This window comes from Anopheles bellator, chromosome 1 (genome assembly GCF_943735745.2).
Source record: "Anopheles bellator chromosome 1, idAnoBellAS_SP24_06.2, whole genome shotgun sequence".
Lineage (NCBI taxonomy): Eukaryota > Metazoa > Arthropoda > Insecta > Diptera > Culicidae > Anopheles > Anopheles bellator.
The window spans coordinates 47479074-47498869 of record NC_071285.1 but is presented as its reverse complement, the minus strand read 5'-3'; the positions used below and the strand labels follow the sequence as shown (position 1 = coordinate 47498869).

The window sequence follows — 19796 nt, the reverse complement described above, 5'->3', positions numbered from 1 at the left end:
TTGGAGTGGTAACGAACCAAGGCAGCCGGATCGGGGTAGGGTCCGGGGCCCATTCACAGCGAGAGACCGTCGATTGTCCTGTCTACGGTGGATCCGTTTCTCGTCGTTCGGCAGAAATGTTCCTTGCGAAACACTAGAGAGCATTCACTTTCATTCGCGAAACTGCAAAACTAGCGCGAGAACTAGCGGGAAGAAGATCGCACCGTCGTGACGATCACCTGGAAGGTGAAACGAATGTGTTATCTGTGCGATCCCTTGTGTTTGGCCCATTTTGCCTTCGGATTGATAAGTTCCGATTACGGATAAGTTCGAAGAGATACTAGCTGTTCCTCCTTTTTTTTATTCAATCATTCGGACTCTACTAACTTTTCCATCAATGTAACACGTTCACCGCCTGCCGTGGAAAGCGGGCCGCCCACCGCGGTCACTTTCCCTTTTTCCCTCGTTCCCGCCATCCGCAAATGGCAGTGACAGTGAACGCGGGCCAAGATCAAGATTGTATGTCAGTATGTTTCGCCATCGGCCATTTGTTTTCGTTTTTCACACACCAACACCAACCACACGCCACTCGATCCGTTGTGTGCGTTGTTTTTCCCCGTTTTGCGCTTAGAATGGGAACACGTTTGTACATAACGAGCGGTCGGGGGGTGCGCCACCTCAGACAACCCCACCCGGTGCCCAGGGATGAAAGTGAGGCCCCCGGGTGCACGCGTGTGCGCGAGCGAGCGGGTTACGTTGCGTCGCGCGTCCGCCGTTTTCGCGATGTATTACGCGAACGCGAATCGCAAAACGAGCACCAAATCGCAAGTCGTATTTTTTTGTTCGCGCCAGCCAAATTCCCCAGTTTGCGCACTGAGATGCGCCTAATCGGGTCCCGTGCGTTGCGCCTGTGTGAGTGCGCTTGCGATTGCGTGGCTCACTTCTCACTGCGTTCTGCCCTTCAGAAGGTTTTTTCGCGGACCCCACTTCGCGGTCGTTTGTTTTGCCATTTTGCATCCCATTCATACGCGCGACCTTTGGTGGGCTTGGGGCGGGTCCCGTGTGGTGGAGGCGCAGTTTAAATGTTGGTCACCACATACTTTTCGGTCGCCGCCGTCGGAGATGCAACGAGAGGTGACCGAATTGGCCGCCTTCGCGCAATCCCGGTTGCGTCGGTCCGTGTCTCAGTGGTCCAGTTCCGGTGTGCGGGACACCGGACGCGCTCACCTAATTCGATTCCAGGACTTAGAGAGATTCACACGCTGGTCACCCGGCAAAGACCACCACCTTGTTGCTGGCGCACGCACCACTACACGCCGGAAGCGCGCACACGCAACACGCGCGACCCGCGACAGTGTGCGTAACGTACAGCGTGGGGCGCGCGGCTACAGTGCGCCCCGGAATGAAAGTGAAATCCTTTGAGACGCACTGCTCAGGAGGCGATTTTTCATCGCATCCATAATTAATGCGTTCCTTCACGTTGCGGTCACTTTCGATAAAAATGCAATTTTTGCATTCGAATCATCAATCGGAGAGCACAGCAGCCGCGGCGCACTACGTTACGCACTGCACTGTGGCCACGGGCCTCGTTCTAACTCGCTCTCGTACATCTCGCACGCGGCGACGGCGGTCCCTCTTTTTGCGCTGCGGATGGACCCCTCTATTCAGTGCGGACTCTCGTGTGCGTATTGGTGTCCGTCGTAGCAGACGAGGGGGGGCCAGAGGGCGCGGGGATCCCTCGCGCGATCCCGTTTCGCACACATCACACGGTGGGTTGCGTTCTAAAAAATATCTAAATATTTTAGAATCGCACCAGCCGGCCCAGTATGTGTCAGTGCGCGACCGTGAAACGTACCGGCGGCTCTCGGCGTCGTCGTTTTCCGTCGTTCCTCTCGCTCTCGATGGGGCGCTCGGCCACGGCTGTGTAAGCGAGACCGGAAAGCGGTGGTACACACTTGCGGAAGCTCTAAAAAATTCGCGCCGCGGAGAGCGAAAGTAGATTTCGCACCGTTTTTTTCTTTCTGGTGTCACTCTCTCTGCTCTGCGGCGATGATCACATCGGGCGCCGGATGACGTGCAGCGGCAGTGTGCGATCGCGCTGCACCGTGTCGTGCCGAATAAGAAGATATTTCACGAACCGGAACACGGGCGACCCCTGGTGGAAGAGGCATCAGAAATCCTGTTCGAAACCAATCAACCCGGAGGTCCGCTGCTGCTGCAGCCCCGGAGCAGCAGCAGCAGCAAGCGAGGAAGAAGATTTGGCACAAAAACGTGGTAGTCTCCGCCGGCCCTGCCAGCCCCGGGCACCACCGGACGCTCTCGTCGGATTCGGTTTCATTTGGTTCGCCGCTTTGGTGTGCGCCGCGCTCTATTCGCACCGCTTCCTCTTGCTGTCTCACGGCTGGTGCTGTCGGAGTGTTGGTTGCTGTTGCCGTTGCCGCTGTGTGCGGACGCGGAAATCAGATTCTCTCGCGGTACTCGCGGGTTGTGCGCGCCCGCCGTCCGTTGTTTATGTTGCTGTTGTGAGTGTGCGTGCGTTTGTCGACGGCCCTCGTTCTGGTGGCACAAATTCAGATTCAAGAGTGAAGTTCAATAACGAATGCGTAATACATACACTGGCGGGGGGAAGGTCGGCGCCTGGGGTGTCAGGGGGGCACGATTTCGCGGCCGCGACCCACCGGTGCTAGTGTGTGCGGGCCGCCACATACACGGCGCACTGTTTGGTCCGTGAGCTCTGCTGTCACTTAGCAAGCGGTCCGATTGATCGCCGCCGGCGGCTGTCAAACTACTCGTCGCCTGCTCTGAAAAGTCAGCGCTCTGTGGTTAATCGTTGTTCCCCAATCAATCCCCTGGCCATTAGTCCATTAGAAGTTCCACCTCGGCCGTGTGTTTGTGTGCTGTCAGTGGCCGGTGCATTTTCGCACACTGTCCGCACGGAACAAAACCCCTCCCCGCCCCAGCCCGCGGCCGGCGACCAGCGGATCCGATCGTCAATGTGTGAAGTGTCCGCGTGTGTGCGTTTGGGACAGGGAATAACCCATCAACAACCCATCGGCCTGTGGCTGTGTGTGCCGGTCCCGGAGTCCTGAATCTCTCCGTTCTCCAGAATCTCGCTCTCTCTCTCTTTCTCTCTCTGGTGGGGGGCAGGCCGTTTCGGTGGTAGTGTGCCCACCGAGAACCGCTGGCCTCGTGGCCTATATATTCTCCACCCAGCCGACGGTATTGTTGACGGGGGGGGCACATGGATGTCGCGACCCATAGGACACCCCAAACCAGGAGCGAGAGGGAGCGTGTGAGACAGAGAGATAGAGCGGTGCCATATGTAACGTCCGTGAGCGAGAGTGCGCGCGCACCGACAGTTTTCTTTCGCGTTGTTGCTTTTTTCCCACCTCTCCCTCTCTCCCTCTCTGTCTCTTTCGCTCCCGTGTTAATCGGCCGCTGATACATAACACTTTCGGTTGGCCACTCCGTTCTTGAACTCTCTTCGAACACAGAACACAGGGGGGGTTTTGTTTTCCCTTCGGCCGATCGGGCTATTCCGGGACTTTGTGTAACACCCGTGTCCCGTTATGTTGCGCTTTCTTCGATCGGCACTACGTCCGGTTTTGGAGGGCACCGCCGCCGCCGCCGCTGATCCTTTGCCGATGGGGTGCTTGTCGCGGTGTCGCTGGTGTTAGTGTGCCGTTACTTCCCGCCGGACGCAGGAGTCCTGTGTTGTGCAGGAATCGTGTGTTGGCGAGCGAGAGCGAAAGTGCCGCCAGCAGAGTTTTTGGGCAACATTCGCAGCTCGCCAACCCGGCTCCTTACGGTTGCGTTCCGTGTTTTCCCGTGGTGTGTTTCGTGTCCTCGCTGGTGGCCCGTCGCTATCTGTTCGATGTTTACGTTGCTGCCGCACTTCCTTCAAGTTTAGTGTAGGTCACTGTTTTTTGGAGGGGCCCCCAAAGTGTGTGACCGAAGGAGTGATAAGAAGGATGATAAGAATCGGAGTGTCGCAAGATAAGGGGCGCCCATCGCAAACGAAGATATTGATCAACGACAGTGTCGTGCCAGCGGGGTTTAGGTATCTTTCACATCCCGGACGCGCGCGACGCGCAAGTATTGGTGCCTGGGTGACCGTGACCGACCGACAGCAGCACCACCCCCCCAATCGAATTGCAACCCGAATGCAATTTGTGTCCCCGGAAAGGAAACCCATGTGCGAATCCAATTTCCGTGTCCCTTGCAGAGCAGTGCACTTGTTACAGCAGATACTGACGAAAAGGTTGATTCGCTGGAAGCTGCAGCAGAAAAAGGCATTGAAAGATGTCTAGAAGATGTACAGAAGCAGGTCGAAAACTACTTTAAGCTACATAGAGTAAATACGGAGAAATGTGACTTGTTCAGGCACGTGGTAAACGCCATTTTCTCCAAGAAGAAGACCTACTACTAGCCGCCGCCTACTAGGCACGGTTTAAAAGCAGTGCAGTAACGCTGACTGACTGACAGTAACGCTGCGTAACGCACGCCAGCCAGCCAATTGCATCACCGAGGTGGTTGGTGGTTGGTGCAACCGGCCGCGAGAGTGCCCAAGATGCACACATAGCGGCGGGAGCAGCCCATCCGTCGACCTTGAACTATATACTTGCGCAGTGTCGCTGGCGTTGCACGCACTGCAAGTGCGGCCCTCGGCCCCCCGCGAACGTGTCACCAGCGCCGTATAACCGTTCCCGGGAATTCTCAGCCTCTCTGGCCGGCAGGGTTGCACCTGCACACCCTGACCGTGGCCTGGATATAGAGTGGGCTTTCGGTAGTGTCTCTCGCTCTCGCTCTGTAAAATGTAAAATTCCCCAACTATCGACCTACATCCGGCCTTTTCCGGGAAGGTGAGCCAGAGCGGAAGAGTTGGCCAACAGCTGCTACTTGGCCGCGTACCGGAGGGAGGGAGGTGTTGCGTTTCGGTGGTCGTGCGGTGGCCGAGATTTGCAACCAGAGCCAAAGCCTCGAAATACCCATCGCGCGCGTAGCAAGGATTTGTCCCGGATGTATTCCCCTTTGCTGGAGGGATCTGCCTCGGACACCCCCCCTGCCCCGACTAGCCATCGTGTGTTAGGCGTGTAACCCGAGGACGGCCCTGGCCCGAGCCCGTGTCGCGAGTGTCAGTACGGCAAGGACCTTCCGTCCAGGCTGAATACATTGTTGGCGTGCGCCGCTCCAGTGTGTCCTTCCCACGGCTAGAGGCAATTATTGGTGCAAAAGTGTGACGATTAGCCGTAGGACACCTTCTTATCTGCCCATGTTTTTGTTTTCCGCAGCCCCAGCCCCTGGCCAGTGTCGCTCGAACGCTCCCGGCAGGAGCAAGTGAACAACTCAGTATGCAAACGTCCGGCGTTGAGTTCGGTTTTGATGGAATCGGCCACAGTCCAACGGTTTAACATGGCCATCAAGTGAAACTACTAGCAGCCAAGAAGCTACAGTTCCTTCTGCATCCAGTGCGTGTATGTGTGCGAGTGTGTGTCTGTGTGTGGAGAGCTAGAAAGAGGCAAAGCGAACAATCGAAACCAAATTTTGTTAGTAACAACGTCCAGCGCCATGCAAGAGGAAGCCACCTCGACGGCCGGTTCGTCCTCGCCGCCCAAAGCGTCCAACATCGTGTACGCCAATGGGGCGGTGCTAAATGGTAGTAGCCTCGGCAACCTGCTGCTATCGGGCTCGCCGACCCCGCCCGGCCAGGGTGTCCACTCGTCGTCGTCGTCGGTTGCAGCCTCGACCTCCGGGACGGCTCTGCTGTACGATGTCATCGTGCAGCAGCCGCAGTCCGGGACTCACCAGCAAACGATGCTGCAAGGTCAGCAGCCCCTCATGGCTCAGCATCAGCCACATTCCGGGCACGAGCAGTTGCTGCAGGCCCAGACGGCCGAACTGGTCGGTCAAGAGTTCCCGAACCATCAGCAACATCACCAGCAGCATCATCACCAGCAGCATCATGTGCATCATTCGCAACAACATCACTATCATCAACCGAGTTCCTCGACAAATGTGATCATGGGCGGCACGAGTCCCGGGAGTGGGTCGGGACGGCTCCTGGCATCGAGCGGCGTGTCCGATCTGCTGCTGGGCCAGAGCCCGATCACTTCGGCCGTGGCCACGACAACGACCGGCGGCGGGACGATCGCGACCCTCATCAACCTCTCGGAGGGCTCGGTGGTCGACGTCGAGGAATCGCTGCTCGGGGCCGCCGACAGCCTGCAGCTGGGCGCGTCCCTAGCCGTCGATGGGCCCGTCGGTGTGGACGACGAGGTGGATGAGGCCGTCTCTCGTGCCGTGGCCGCTGCCACCGGACCCGATGGTGGTGGTGGCGGTGGGGATACCAATGAAACGATGATGCTCTGCAGCGATCTTCAGCCGTCCTCGTCGTCCGCAGCCAGTATTACGCTTCGGGAGCAACCGGCCATGGCCATCCTGCCGCTCGGACTCCCGTCTTGCTCCTCCTCATCCTCCTCATCCTCCTCTTCCTCCTCCTCATCCGCGTCCGCTAGCTCCTGTTCCACGGCATCGTCCACCACCGCCTGTCCGAGCGCGGTGGCCGCGATGGCCACCTCGTCCTCAGCGATCGCCTCAGCGTGTTCCAGTCCGCCGGCCTCGTGTTCGTCGACGATTGGTAGCACCTCGCAGGGTGCTCCCTCCACCTCGACGGCCGTCGTCGGGAGCAGCGTGGGCGCCGAGTGTCCGGACGGGGGCGTCGTCATTGCTACGCTGACCACCATCGGCGACTCGGCGTCCAGTTTGTCCGACGCGATCGAGATCCAGATACCGGAAGACGCTAGCAGCTACGCAGAGGAATCCGATGGTAAGTCACAGCTCTTTCTATTCCTTTCCACTATTGGGCACGAAACCGGGGTTTCGTCGTGACCATTTTCGACACAGCGCTTTCTTTCCTAGCTCTTCCGAGTTCGATTGCGAGCGCCGCCAACAAACGCCGAATAGAACCTTAAGCCGTAGATGTATGATTTTATCCCAATGTCCGGATTAAGGGCCCAATAAAAAAAACCCAAACGGGTAGTTTAAGTTGTTTTACTGGAATGAGTTCTCTGTCAATACGTGCAGTGCGTTGGAGCTGTCCAACTTCTTTGTCTGGTTCGTACAGAATTATCTGTGCATTAAGCAGTGCTTCGGCAAATGAAATGTTTCCTTCCACTTTTTTTCGTTTGCCCCTCAAGGTACGGCCGAAGAATCGGGTGTAAAAGAAGTCAGGCGCGGAAAAAAATCGATGATCGTTTACCGTTTCTTACACCGTTTTGCGCCTTGTCGGCGCTGCGGGGCTTAGAAATTAGATTTCCTTACCCTCGCCAGATTCGGGTACATAAGCGCGGGGGCAAACAAGACACACACGCCCCGGCCGGAGGCGGGTGTTGTACAACCGTGTGAAGCTCTTCAAGGAGGCACTAAAAATAAAGTACACCGGGTTGTCCGTGGGTGATCGGAAATATCGGAAACTCGAAATCCGAAAAATATGCTTCTTTTTGCCATTTTAACTAGCTCCACGACAGGGGCACAAAGAAAAGAGCGAGGCGGTACGAGAATGACCATCAGAATAGAACGTTCTCCAGAACCCCCGACGCGGATTGTCCGGGGTTGTAATGATTTTTTCGACCAGCTCCGTCGGTGCCGTTGCGAGTTACACCCCGAAAGCTCCAACATCGATCCAACCGGAAAAGCGGACGCGCTCCTTGTAAGAGCGAGAGAGAGAGAGAGAGAGAGAGAGAGAGAGGGGAATAGGCAGCCTGTCGACGGACGACCGTGGCCATGCCCGGACAAACCTTGCCCTACTGGCAATGGCGCCCCAAAAACCCTAACCTCAATACGAGCGTTTGAACTTGACATCTCCGCGGCTTCGAGGAGAGGCCGCACACAAGCCGTTGCTCTCCGTTTGGTCGAACTTCCTTTTTTGGGTCGCCCTTTGCGGCGCGCTTGTGTGTGCGGCGGGTAAATGGAAAGCCAACACCAACACAGCGAGTGTCCTGTGGCGATGACATGCGTGGAAAACAATGTTTACTGGGACCCATTTCCAACACGACGGCCAGAACGAGACGGGGCGTGACGGAGAAACAGGAGAGAAACATGAGGAAATTTACATTTAAAGAGACTTCAGCGCACATAGACTATTTATTCCCCGCCATCGGCTACGTTGATGTGTGTTAGTTGCTGCTGCTGCTGCTCGGAGCGCCATCTGGCGATGATTTGATTTTCCGTGGCGCCTTGTTGCTAACTCGGAAACATTGGAAAGTAGGTCAACCCTCGGTGGGGGGCCCCAAGATCTCACTTCGTCTCCTCCAGTCGGTTTCACGTTGACCTAGCCGGCCGCCACTGTATATACTAACGGCCGATGGGACTGCCAGCAGCAGCAGCAGCAGCAGCAGCTGACACTGGACTGTGGTGGAGCCGCATGGTGCCTCAGTTAATTGGGTTTGGAAAATAATTTCTGCTTTTCACCTCTGACTGAACCTCAGAGTTCGAAAGCAACCCCTCAACATGGCGCGACGTATCCTGCGAAATTTACTCAAGCTCTCTTAGCCAGCGAAGAGGGGGCAGGACATTGTCAAAACGATCGCAGAGGGCAGTAACTTGACCTTAACCAACAAACCGCGGTTCACCCGCTTTTTTGCGATGGCGTCACTATCCGGGGCAAGTTCAGTGTTTCCGGTGGACGTCGGTGCGCATGTCACGTCACGGACCTGCCACAACTACCACCGTAAACGGGGAAGTCCGTTCGCCGATGTGTGTTGCCGTAGGACACGCGCGACACGCGCAAAGGATTACTGCTGCTGCGCCTACCTCACGACGCGTGCCCGTCCCCAACCGTTTCCCCGGCTCGTGGCCATGGTGTGCGCGGTTGCTCGGCTTATCAGTACGCTACTGGCCGCTCTACTATCGGTAGTCGGCACACAACCGCACACATACGTTAAATACCACAAGCTTCTATTGGGCAGTGCCGTCCCTGCCGTGCCTGGCAGGCCAACCGCGTGTTGCGCTGGTGTGTGTCCGCTCGTGACCTACTTTCCGTATCTCCTGTGCAATTTCCGCTCGCTGCCGAAAATGGACGGGGACGAGTGGGCGATCCGATGAGCTATCTCTCCACCCCACCGAAGCCCGGTGGGAACTCAGTTTTTTCTCCCGAACCCGAATCGGCGTTCCGAGCACCACTTGTAATCATTCAGAAATTTTTGATAGCTATATGTGTGTGTGCGCCTGTCTGTGGGAACGGATTGATAACATTTGGTGACCTAATTGTTACTGAATTGTTTCGTGATGGAGGCGATTTTTTATTTCAATGCTAGGACGAGTAGCGCCATCATTGGGCAACCTGTTGCTCGATAGTAGCTCTTTCGGACTATTTGTTTTAAATAAAGTAAAATCTCACTACACTCTAGCATATATGGTAGCAGCTTCTCGTTCCTAGGCACCGTTCCTAGCGGTTCGTCATGCAAATTCCTTCGCAGGAATTCAGACTCGCAACCTCCAACGAAACGCTCGCGCTTCCCGGTGTTGGGTTTCGCTTTCAGTTCACGGGATTCCAACCAGCATCGGAACCGGTTTTGCTTTCGGTTCCATTAAGAATGTAGTGCGCGTCTGTGTGAGGCGCGCTGCGTCTTCCACACTCATGCTGAAAACGGCCAGCGGCAGGAAGATTATTATGATTAGCGACTTTGTCGATTCCTACGGTGCTGTTTAGCTTCACTGTGTTCTGGTAAAAAAAGGGATCCAAAATAGCCACCATCCTAGAGGCTAGCCACGCGCTGGTCACCGCCAACGGAAGTTGCCACCGCTTTGTGTGTGGTGCGTTGCGGATAAAAAATAATCGATATAAAAGTGCTTTCGGCGGGTGGGGTGCGTGTTGGACACAACATCACCCAACATAGTCTGTGCATGTCTAGGTTCAATTATGGCCACCTTTGTGTTGCCCAAAACGGGCCTCAACGTCACTGGAGCTCGTTGAATTCCATTATCACTCCGAGCCGTCCCGACCCCGTGGGGTAGTGGTTTGATAATTTGGATGTAATATTAATGTCCACATGAAACCTCCCGACGATCACGCAACGGATTGCTGCCTTCTTATTTTTGGACCAATCGAGTTTCATATTTTTTTTATCGAATTTCTTTCGGCCCTTTCGGAAGGAGTCGCCGTCTCCAGAGTTCATTAGAAGCAGCCACTTCTGATCTGGTGCTACGCAGCTGCCGGTGGTGAATAAATTTGAATCAGACGATCATCGATTTGGTACCCGATCGGGGAGGATGCATTTGCGATTCAATGTGTACCGTGATCGGGGAGATCCCGCTGGCTTTATGAGTTCATTTTTATGCTGCAACTGCATCGGCCGGCAACACAAAATATGCGAGACTGGTCGCACCAATGGCAATATGTCAAAGGAGCTGTCGGGCAGGAACGGCCCGTTCAACATTCTCAACGCGCTGCCCGGAAACGTCGCCGGTTTTCTGTCTTTCGTTTCGAGGGCGGCCAAGGCGGCCATCGACCGGGGCCGCCTTCGGTGCGCTGGCCCGTGCGTGCGTGCTGTGCTGTGTTGTGGCCGTTGTTTGTTGTTGCTCAAGGTTAACCGGTGGTAACTGTTTTGTCGTCTGCGTCTGCGGGGCCACCACTTCCTCGTACGTTCGGTTCATCGATTGGTCAAAATTTTACTATTTGTTCGCTAAATGGTGGCCGCCCCGAGTGACTGGCGCCACCGTCGTCCCGTCGAGGCCTTGTAACGTAAACGGTGTGCCCGGTCTGTCAATGGGCTGTGCTTCGTTTTTTCTTAAGCTTAAAGTTTTGTAAACATCTTGGCTTTTATTGTCACGCTTGGATCTACAAACCTTGTCTCTGGTGGCGCGTCCTGTGTGGACGTGTGTGTCTGTGCCCCGGTGTGTCCGGCGCCGCCGTTGAAATGTAAAATTTGAATCGAACGAGAAACGATGGGATTTGTGCCGAGCGTCGCCGCCGAAAAGAGCAGAACCAGAGAGCGAGCGAGTGAGTGAGAGAGAGCGCGCGAAAGAGAAGGAAGATGGCGCGTGCACTAAACACAGTGGGTCGATTGCTACCCCACCGAGTAGGCCACTACCAGCCAGCCCCCTGACTCGCTACCCATACGCACACGGCCGCCGCCCCAGAGAGGGTGCTTTTTTAAGGGTAGTTTGATGAGATTGGCTCTGGTTTGTAGATGCCGCCGTCGACGGCGACCGACGATAGTTGTTCAGCCGTAGACTGGGGCAGCGGTCTGGGGGGGGGGGATGAAACATCGCTTAGATTGTTATTGTTATTGTGTTGGTCGTTGTTTGGCGGGGGTTGTTTTTTATTTGCTGTCCACGAGTGGCTAGCAGTAGTTTCGTGGCGAACGGGTTGGGTCCAAGGGGGAGGGGGAGGGTTCGCCTTACTTTGTCTTCGGGTTGCGTGTATGTGTATGCGTGAGTGCGCTTGCTGTGATTCAATTTAGCTGCCCTCTCTCTCTCTTCCAGCGCCTTTGGGGGTTGAATGGTTCGTGTACGCGCTAACCGGCACAGTGCGGTTAGTTTCTGGCAGAGGGCGCTCGGTGCGCGATTGGAAAGCCCAATCGAGGGGTTAAGAAAAAGGACGAGGGTCGGATTGTGTACTTTGCCGCAAAGGGGACCCTCTATGTTGTAGATGGGCAGTTGGGTTGGCAAAACAGCGACCAAGAGAATCCTTCTCTTCACTTTCAGAGGCTTATTTTTATTCAAATTGATAGATTAAGGAATTACCAATTTACTGTGTACCGACTTCGCGATGCTAGTTTTATGTCAAGAGTTGATTACTAAACAAAACGCCATGTGTGCCATCGAGCCAAAGATCGAGTGACCATGCGACTGAACGTATCCTTATCTCATAGCTTCGGTTTTGGGCTTTACAGCTGCACGTTACGCTCGGAATGGAAGTAGTGATCCAAATCGGTTCGATGAAGTTTTCCCTTACGAAAAGCCCTTCCACAGGGTCACAGGCTAATGTGCCGGTGCCGGACGGAAATGGGCATCGGACCAGCGTGTGATGCTGCTATCGGTGTTAGTGGGTCACCTCGTAACCGTGAACTAGAAATCGTGCCTGCGGCTCCGGAGCGGGGACGCATCGGTTCGGCACTTCCGCGCGCGCCGCAGGACACGGATGGGATGGTCAAGCCGGCCGGTCCTGAGTGACCTCCGCTACTGCGTGCGCTGTGTATGTGTGTTTGCCGTAGTATCAATCGATCAAATTTTAATGGTAATCGACGAGGCGCTATTATTGCTGAATAATTCACGGAGTGCGGTTACGTAACGGTTGCACGGTTCCTTTGGATCCTGGTCGGTAGCGCCGTGTGGCCTACATTTCAGGTGACGCTGTGGATCGTTTGCTTGGTGGGCCTTTAATGGAACAATTTCATATTTCACTATTTTGAACCTAAACCGACAGGGTGTTGATGTGCAACTGTATCGATTTGTCTCATAATTTATGGGTTCATTAGCCGGTTAACCATAAAATTGGTTTTCTAGGCGGACGATGGGGACGCCTGGTACCGCATAGGGTTTTGTTTGCGAAGTTTCTAGATACTTTGGAGCATCGATATCGAATTACTTGTTATCGTTGTTTCATCCACACCTCGCAAAGGTGTAAAAATGTCCCAAATTATAGGCCACTCGACGCGCGGCACTCACGTGGACCTGGCGGGGTTCGGAAAATGAGTGCCTCACGCCCGGTGTGATCGTGACACGACCACCCGAAGCCACTCAGCGTGCGACGGTTCCTTCGAAGGCACACTCCGTTGGCAGTCCCGAGGGCTTTTCCGAATTTTACCAGCCAATTGATTTCGTCCCTCGTCGCACGAGGGACGGGTTTCCTTTTCGCTTCGATACACCGGCCGGCACGGGAACTGCAGTGAGTGGCCACCGGCCTGCGACCGGCGAAGGAGCTCACGTTTACGTCGTTTTTTCTAGAACTAGGTCATGGTTGCAGTGGCACCACCAGAGTAGTGCCTAGCTGCATATCCCTCCCCGCTGTTCTATTTCCAACGACCGCTCCGTCTCACTCGCTCTCGGGTAACGCATCGAGAATCGAGAATCGAGGAGCGAACAGCGAGTGAGCCGAGCGCCGCAGCCGCAGGACTGATTGGACTACATTTTGCATGCTTATTGACACCGTTGCGTCGACACAGCTACCGAATTAAGGCATGTGGGAACCTGAATTTAAGCTTGGCCAAAAAAGTGGCAGCCGTCAAGAATGTTAAGAACTGTACCGACATTTAAGAACCCTTTTGGTTAAAGTACCGGGCTTCTCCATCAGCTACGCGTTATGTTCATTTACATTTTTGGCTTCTGTTTGAATCAAGTGTCTAGGTCGGAATTGACGCCTTCTTACTACAAACGATTATAAAGAATCAGCAGAGTCCAATGTCCAAGTCGGTATACGGTCCATTATTGGCCGATAAAGTTACGCTCTGTTACACTGGTCCTCGACACCTACGACAGGCAGCCGACATTGCATTATGCGTTTCCCTTATCGCTCTCATTGCGGGGGTACGGTATGATAAAAGTTACGTAAATTTGTACCACCGCTGATAAGGCTATTTTCTGCGTCAACGTGATTGCTTTGGTGTGCGTTTCTGTGTCGGCTGCGTAGTTAAAGAATTAATCGTGAAAGTCCTGTTTTCGAGCACGCACCCAACAAGAAATGTAAATAAACACCGAAAGATATTCTCGAAGCTCGCCTGAGAGTCGCTCATTTCCCCGCTCGCTCGTGCACCCAGCGCCACCCAACGGACGGATGACCAAACCCCGTCGGCGGTTCGGTCTTCGTCTTCGTTTTCGCTCCTCCGTTTGCGCCTGCTGCTGCTGCTGCTGCTGCGATGGGGCCCACCGCAAGTAGCGCGAGTGCGCGTCGTCGTCCTTGGCCTACTAACACGCATTCCATTCGTGTCGCACCGGGCGAGAAAAGGATCGCACCCGAGCGAGCGGGACAGCGAGTGCCAGTGAGTGAATGCGAACGAGTGACGCGCGATAGAACGTTCAACGATGTGTTTGTGGTAGACGCGGGCGAATGGTCGAATCGAAACCAACAAAAAAAAAATGGTATTTACATTTCGGCGGTGCGTAGTCCGATGTCCGCCGAATGCTACGCACTGCGAGTGACTAATGGTGCGAGCGAGAGAGAGAGAGAGAGAGAACGATGAAGGAGAGATAACGAGAACGAACCGCGAGCTGACGGACGCTTACGCATTTTCTCGTCGGTTCCAACTCCGAAACGGACGCGCCGCGAGTGTCTCGGCGAACCGGTTCCACAGTTTCTTCCCATTTTTTTTGCGGTTGCTTCTTATTCGCTTGCACAGCAGCGCGCGAGAATGTTTGTTGTACTTCAAGAAGATGGGTTTAATGAAGCGCGCAGAGGAGTCCGGTGGCGATCGGGGAGTGCGTAACGATCGGTGGTGGCGAAAGGCCACACCACGACCACCACCATGCGATCGCCCGCCGAGTTCCTTTTCTTGAAGCATGTGTTTTTATGCCCGGTCCGGGGCTCGTTTAGGATGCATGCTCTGCCTGCGCGCAAATGTCAGACGATTTTTTTTGCTGCTGCCTTTAAAGTCCGTCATTTCACTTTCATGCCGTGGGGGTGCGCGCCACTTGTACGGTCGGCCGTGCCCGGGTTTTTTTTCTTCTTCTTCAGGGCGGACCGTTAAAGAAAGCGAAAGTGGCGCAGAAAAACAAGAATCAATCTGCTCTCCTTTCGGCTGGGCCGCGGTCGTTCGGCAGATGGAGTTTTGTTTGATTTATTCTACCTTGTTTCAGCCGTTGCTGCTGCTGTGCAGTGCGAATTGGTCGGCAAGAATGAGTTGTCGCCGGTTTCGTGACGCTGACGCCGAGACACACCCCTAGTGATTTTGTCAACTAGAACACAGCAACATTGTTGTAGTCTGGCAACAAACTAGTAGTATTCATCAACATTAACTTCCCACGAACAATGCCCGAACCACCAGTAAGCATGCACTTTAAAGCTGCACAATGAGAATGGAAGTTTTTGTATCATTTCATCATCATCCCCATTGGCTCATCGAACGGCGTAAACAAATCACAGCTACGCACAGTCTACTACGGTGACACTTTTACGAGCTCACCCGAGCTCCAATCGTTGGCTCATAATTAAGTTGAAGCCTGCGATGCCCCTGGGTGGAGAACTCGCGTTTTTTTTCCTCAGCATCCATTTGCATCTCAACTGCAGCCCGCCTACTGTGCCGTGTTATCGGTGTGAGTGAAGGTTTCCACTATCATTTTGTTGCAATTTTCTCTGCGAACGCTCCCCTTGGGGACACCATTTGAATGCTGGCACGAATTCCGATATTCAGAACCATTCCGCATGTGTCCGCTCTAATGAGCGCGTTCGTGCAGCCGAATAAGCTGTCACGCACGCTACGATTCATTATCCGCTCCATGGCATCCATTTCACGCTCGAAACGCACACGTGTGACGAAACACGATAAATTAAGTATTACAAAATTGTGACCAATTCGAGTAAAATATTCAGGGAAAGGGCACCTATTTCCTAACCCGCTCCTAATGGCCAGATCGCTTCAGGTTTCGGGCTCGGGAAAGTGTTTGGTTTTGTGAGACCCCCCCGCCACGGTCGTCTGTCGATAACATTCGGCTTTGGCCGCCGTTTCTGCTGTGCGTGCGAGGCCCACGTGAGCGTGACGCGTGATCCGGGCCCCGGCTTCGATCTTCGAGCGCTAAACATTGACACCAAAACCCAGTGACCCTGACAGACTTTCGTTAGCTCCCTGTAGAGAGCGTTACACAGCGAGCGACGTAACCGAGTGACGTTTGCCGTGAGCGTTACGATGCGTTACGGAGCGTTAGCAAGAAGGCGAGACAGTAGCGAGAATAGTGAAACTTTTATCTCATCCTTCGGATTGTTTGGCCTCCGCCGACATTGAACGTTGCGTTTATCTGTCCAGTAAAACTCTCAGATAAGTCGCTTTTGATTAGATTTTTATGCGTACTAATATTGCGTGGCAATAGTTTAGGGGTTTTGTGGTCTAAAAGATGAGGCGCTCGACAATGGGCGCGTACCGTAACTCTGTAGCTTCTTTTTCCCACACTATCCAGCCCCTAGGCCCCCGATGCTGAGCCAGTGCCACCACCAATAAAGTGAACTCGAATGTTCCTGAAGTGCAACAGCAGCAGTGAGACACGAAACGTGTAAGGCCCACAAAAGGCACAAGGCAAAAAAGCAACGGCAGACTCCAACTGTGTGCGACACGAACGAAACGGTCGTGCTGCAGGGTGCGGTACGGTGAGGCGGCCATTAAATGCATTTTATTTACCGTCTGACCATGACATAAATTACATTGTTTTTGCTCACTCTTTGGCCGCGCTCTCCACCACCACAACCGCGCGACGACGAGGGTGTTGCTAATGTTGCGCCGCCGCCATTACTACTACAACTAGTAGTGGCTCGGCTGTGGCCGGCCACCACGATGGCTGGCTGAAAGAGTTTCGCTTTTCGGGGCTTACATTTTGCGACATTTTCAGCCTCCACGGGGCAATGGTTCCCAGGCAAGCCTCGGGGCACGGTACCCACTTCGGTTTTCTTAGTAAGAATAAATTCGTCATTAAGTACCCCGTCTACTATCAAGAATTGTCTTTTAGGCTCAGCGCTCAGAGTTTGTTAATTGTTTCGCAGATCGAATTAAGGCACCTCCTCCCGACCAGAGAGCCACCGGGTTGCAGTGAACGCGTTTGGCGAACTTGCTGACGAAGATCGTCCATTAACTGTTCTTATTCGGTTGTTGTTGAGTGGAGGTTGCCAGCGCGTCTTTTTCGTGCCACCATTACCCTTCACCGATTCGATTTACTCAATCCACCGATGGAAGCTGGGTGTCCAATTATAATAAATTATGATGAATCGGCAAACGGTTGCGTATTTTTGAGGCAATTGCGAAAAGCAAACGACTTCTCCGAAACATGGTTGTCGTGGGTCACAGTTGGAGAAAAAATGTGGGATTTTCCTCGATCCCGTGGGCGAGGTCGGCACAACGTGTCCCCATTACCAAACGTCCGGTTCCAATGTTTGGGCACTTGGGCTACTACGCCTTGGACTAAATTCATCGAATCTAGAACGGAGCTCCCAGATTCCCCGAACTCTCTGACTAGGGAACTAAACTGCTGCGACCCACATACCGAAAGCCTATTTTAGGGAGCATAAAAACTGTCGGTCCACATTCTACAATTCTTTCGCGGTGAGAAAATAGGACACTAATAGGTATTCCGGTGCTCCGGGGGGGAGGTACTTACCATGAATTACCGCCAACGGTCGGGGAGGAATACGAAAAAAAGGGAATCAATTATCGGTTTGACCACCACGCGTGTGCGGATTGCGATAAGGAACGTGTTTCGGATTCGTGTTTTTTTTCATTTTCGGTATACTGGGAGCCCCAATTTTGAAGGCTCCGTCTCCGCTCCGTCGGTCTCTGTCTCGCGGCATCGCACATCCTTTCACTCACTCACCGCTAAGCTCACTCATCTCACGGAGCGTTGGAGCGAAAGTGAAAACGGTGTCACTGCCAACAGGTTAGTAGGCCACACGAATCCGCCCCACCACCTACCCGACCACCCGCTATGACGGGGCTCGACTCTTTCGACACACGGTGAGAGTTCCGAAAAACATGCTTAATGCCAATGCGATACCGGAGCCGAATCGGTTTCCGAGGTGTTATCGTCACATACAGCAGTCCTCCTCTTCACGGCGGGCCGGAGATTCGGGATCTTTCTCGGGCGGCTTTTGGGTCAATATTTGTCCAATCTGTGAACGGGGATTGTTGACTAAAGTCAACCTGTCTACTTTCGGTGTCAAGTTTATGCTTTGGTTTGGTGTGTCCTTCGCGAAGGCTCGAACGGAAATCTATTATTAAAACAACGGCTCGCCAAAGAATAGTTATGCAATTAATCGAATTTCGATGACTTTCTATGATTTGATCGATAAATAGCCAGTAGCACATTAAAGCTGTGATGATGATGATGTTGGTTTGCTGGCGCCACGTAATCGAGAGATATTTGGTCACTCTCGCTTTCGCTGGCCGAATGCGTGCGAGTTTCACACGTTTTGATTGATAGGTACAACGGGCCGGGCCGCTAAGCGTTTTCGGAAGTGGAACCATGTTTTATGCTGCGCTGCTCGGTCGGAGGCTCAATGAACATGTTGGCCTCCTTTTGTGCGTGAGGAATTGTTACAATGCGCGGCTGTTACAGGTGGCTGCCCCGCTTCTAGGTTCTACTCCCCATCACGCGTGCTCTGGTCCGCTCCGCGTGTAATGGTTGCGCAATGGTTGCGAACTGCGCGAGCATAGAACGCAGCGCCGGGCCCATTCTTGGCCATTGTTGCTGCGGCTGCTCTCAGCACCGTTTAGCACCACCTGGTCTGCTTTCGTTGTTTTTCCCTTCTGTCCGCCCGACCCGGGGCCCACCTAGTTGCATATTAGACAATTCTAATGATTTGCTCTACTTTTGCGTCGGTTTCGGTTTCAGCGAGCGAGAGAAATGTGCGCTGAAGCGTGCTCCACTTTGGAGGTCGCATGATTAGAGTGGCTTCGTTCTTGTAGGTGGTGTTTCCGTTCCGAGTCCTTGTTGGGGAATTGTTTTACCAACCCGGCCAGGTGGGTAAGGAGAAGGAGAAACTCCTGAGATGCGTGCGAGTGCGACCATCGGCCACACCACTTACTGATTCGTTCCGGTGCGTTAACTATTAAACAACAGAGAGAAACATTAATTAAACGCATTCGGCCTACGAAATCGCCGTGTGTCACCGTCACATTACATAAGATCGCCCCCCCCCCGACGACCGGGTTCCACCCGGGGAGGGTTTTTTGATTAATGTAACGCTAATTTGACTATCGATGCATGCTGTCGAGGCCATCGATCGTGGTGTGCATACAGCGCGACACTTTCGCGTTTTGCGGCCGGGGAAAAAGGGACCAGATTCGGGCCGACCTACGCCCGACTAATGACTGTCCGGAATGGGAGCCCTGTGAAGTTCCTCAATCGGTCGGCCTTTTTACGTAAAACGATCTGCGATCGTTTGCTCACGTGTGGAGGGCACCCGTTTTCCGGCCGCTTAGCTCCGACCGAACCGAAAAACGATGATGTCCGCGCCCGAAAATGTGGCGGTAACACAAGACCTTTAGCCGCACCAGAGACCTTTGTGGCTGCGGTTGTTGGATGTGAACGATACGCTCTGATAAATGTGGTGCGTTAGTTAGTCGCTTGGGAAAAGGAAAGGTTGTTTAATCGGGCGACCCGATCGTGTGATGCTATCACGGGCTGTCGACACGTGGCACGTTGTCGGCGATGTCTTGTAATATTTCAAAATATCGATTTCGATATGCCACGTTTCCACGTTTATTTGGAAATTTATTAAAGGAACTTTCATCAGTTTTGAACCCTGAACAGTAATAACATTCATGTTTCGTCTATTTTGTTTAATTTCCGCCCTAGCGTTTCTTTCTCACGTTTAGCGCCAATGAAGCAGAGTTCTGCAATGCTTCTGCTTACCAGTGCCGAAGGACAAACAAACCATTCCTTTCCGCGGTCTGGTTCGCGCCACATTTCCGCGTAGAGAAGCTTTCCCGGGACCGACTTCTGAACTGAAAACCTTCAAACCGAACCTACAACAAGCTTTTGCGGATTGCTCAGAATCACCTTCAAGGAAGTCACCAAAACGCGGGCACCGCTTACAGCAAAACCCAATCTTCCGCCCTTGGCTGGTTCTCACTGTCGGTTTTGCGCCACGTCAGGACCGCCCGGAGAGAAAGCGGCTCGCA

The 19796-nt window shown here is 53.7% G+C and overlaps 1 protein-coding gene across 1 annotated transcript in view; it reads left to right on the top strand.

The window, feature by feature from the left end:
• Positions 1-5547: 5547 nt before the first annotated feature.
• LOC131215749 (nuclear hormone receptor FTZ-F1-like) overlaps positions 5548-19796 on the top strand; it is a 70835-nt gene continuing 56586 nt past the window's right edge. The window contains exon 1 of the mRNA XM_058210144.1: positions 5548-6805. Within this exon, the coding sequence (XP_058066127.1) occupies positions 5548-6805 (1258 nt within the window). The remainder of the gene's footprint in view (positions 6806-19796) is intronic.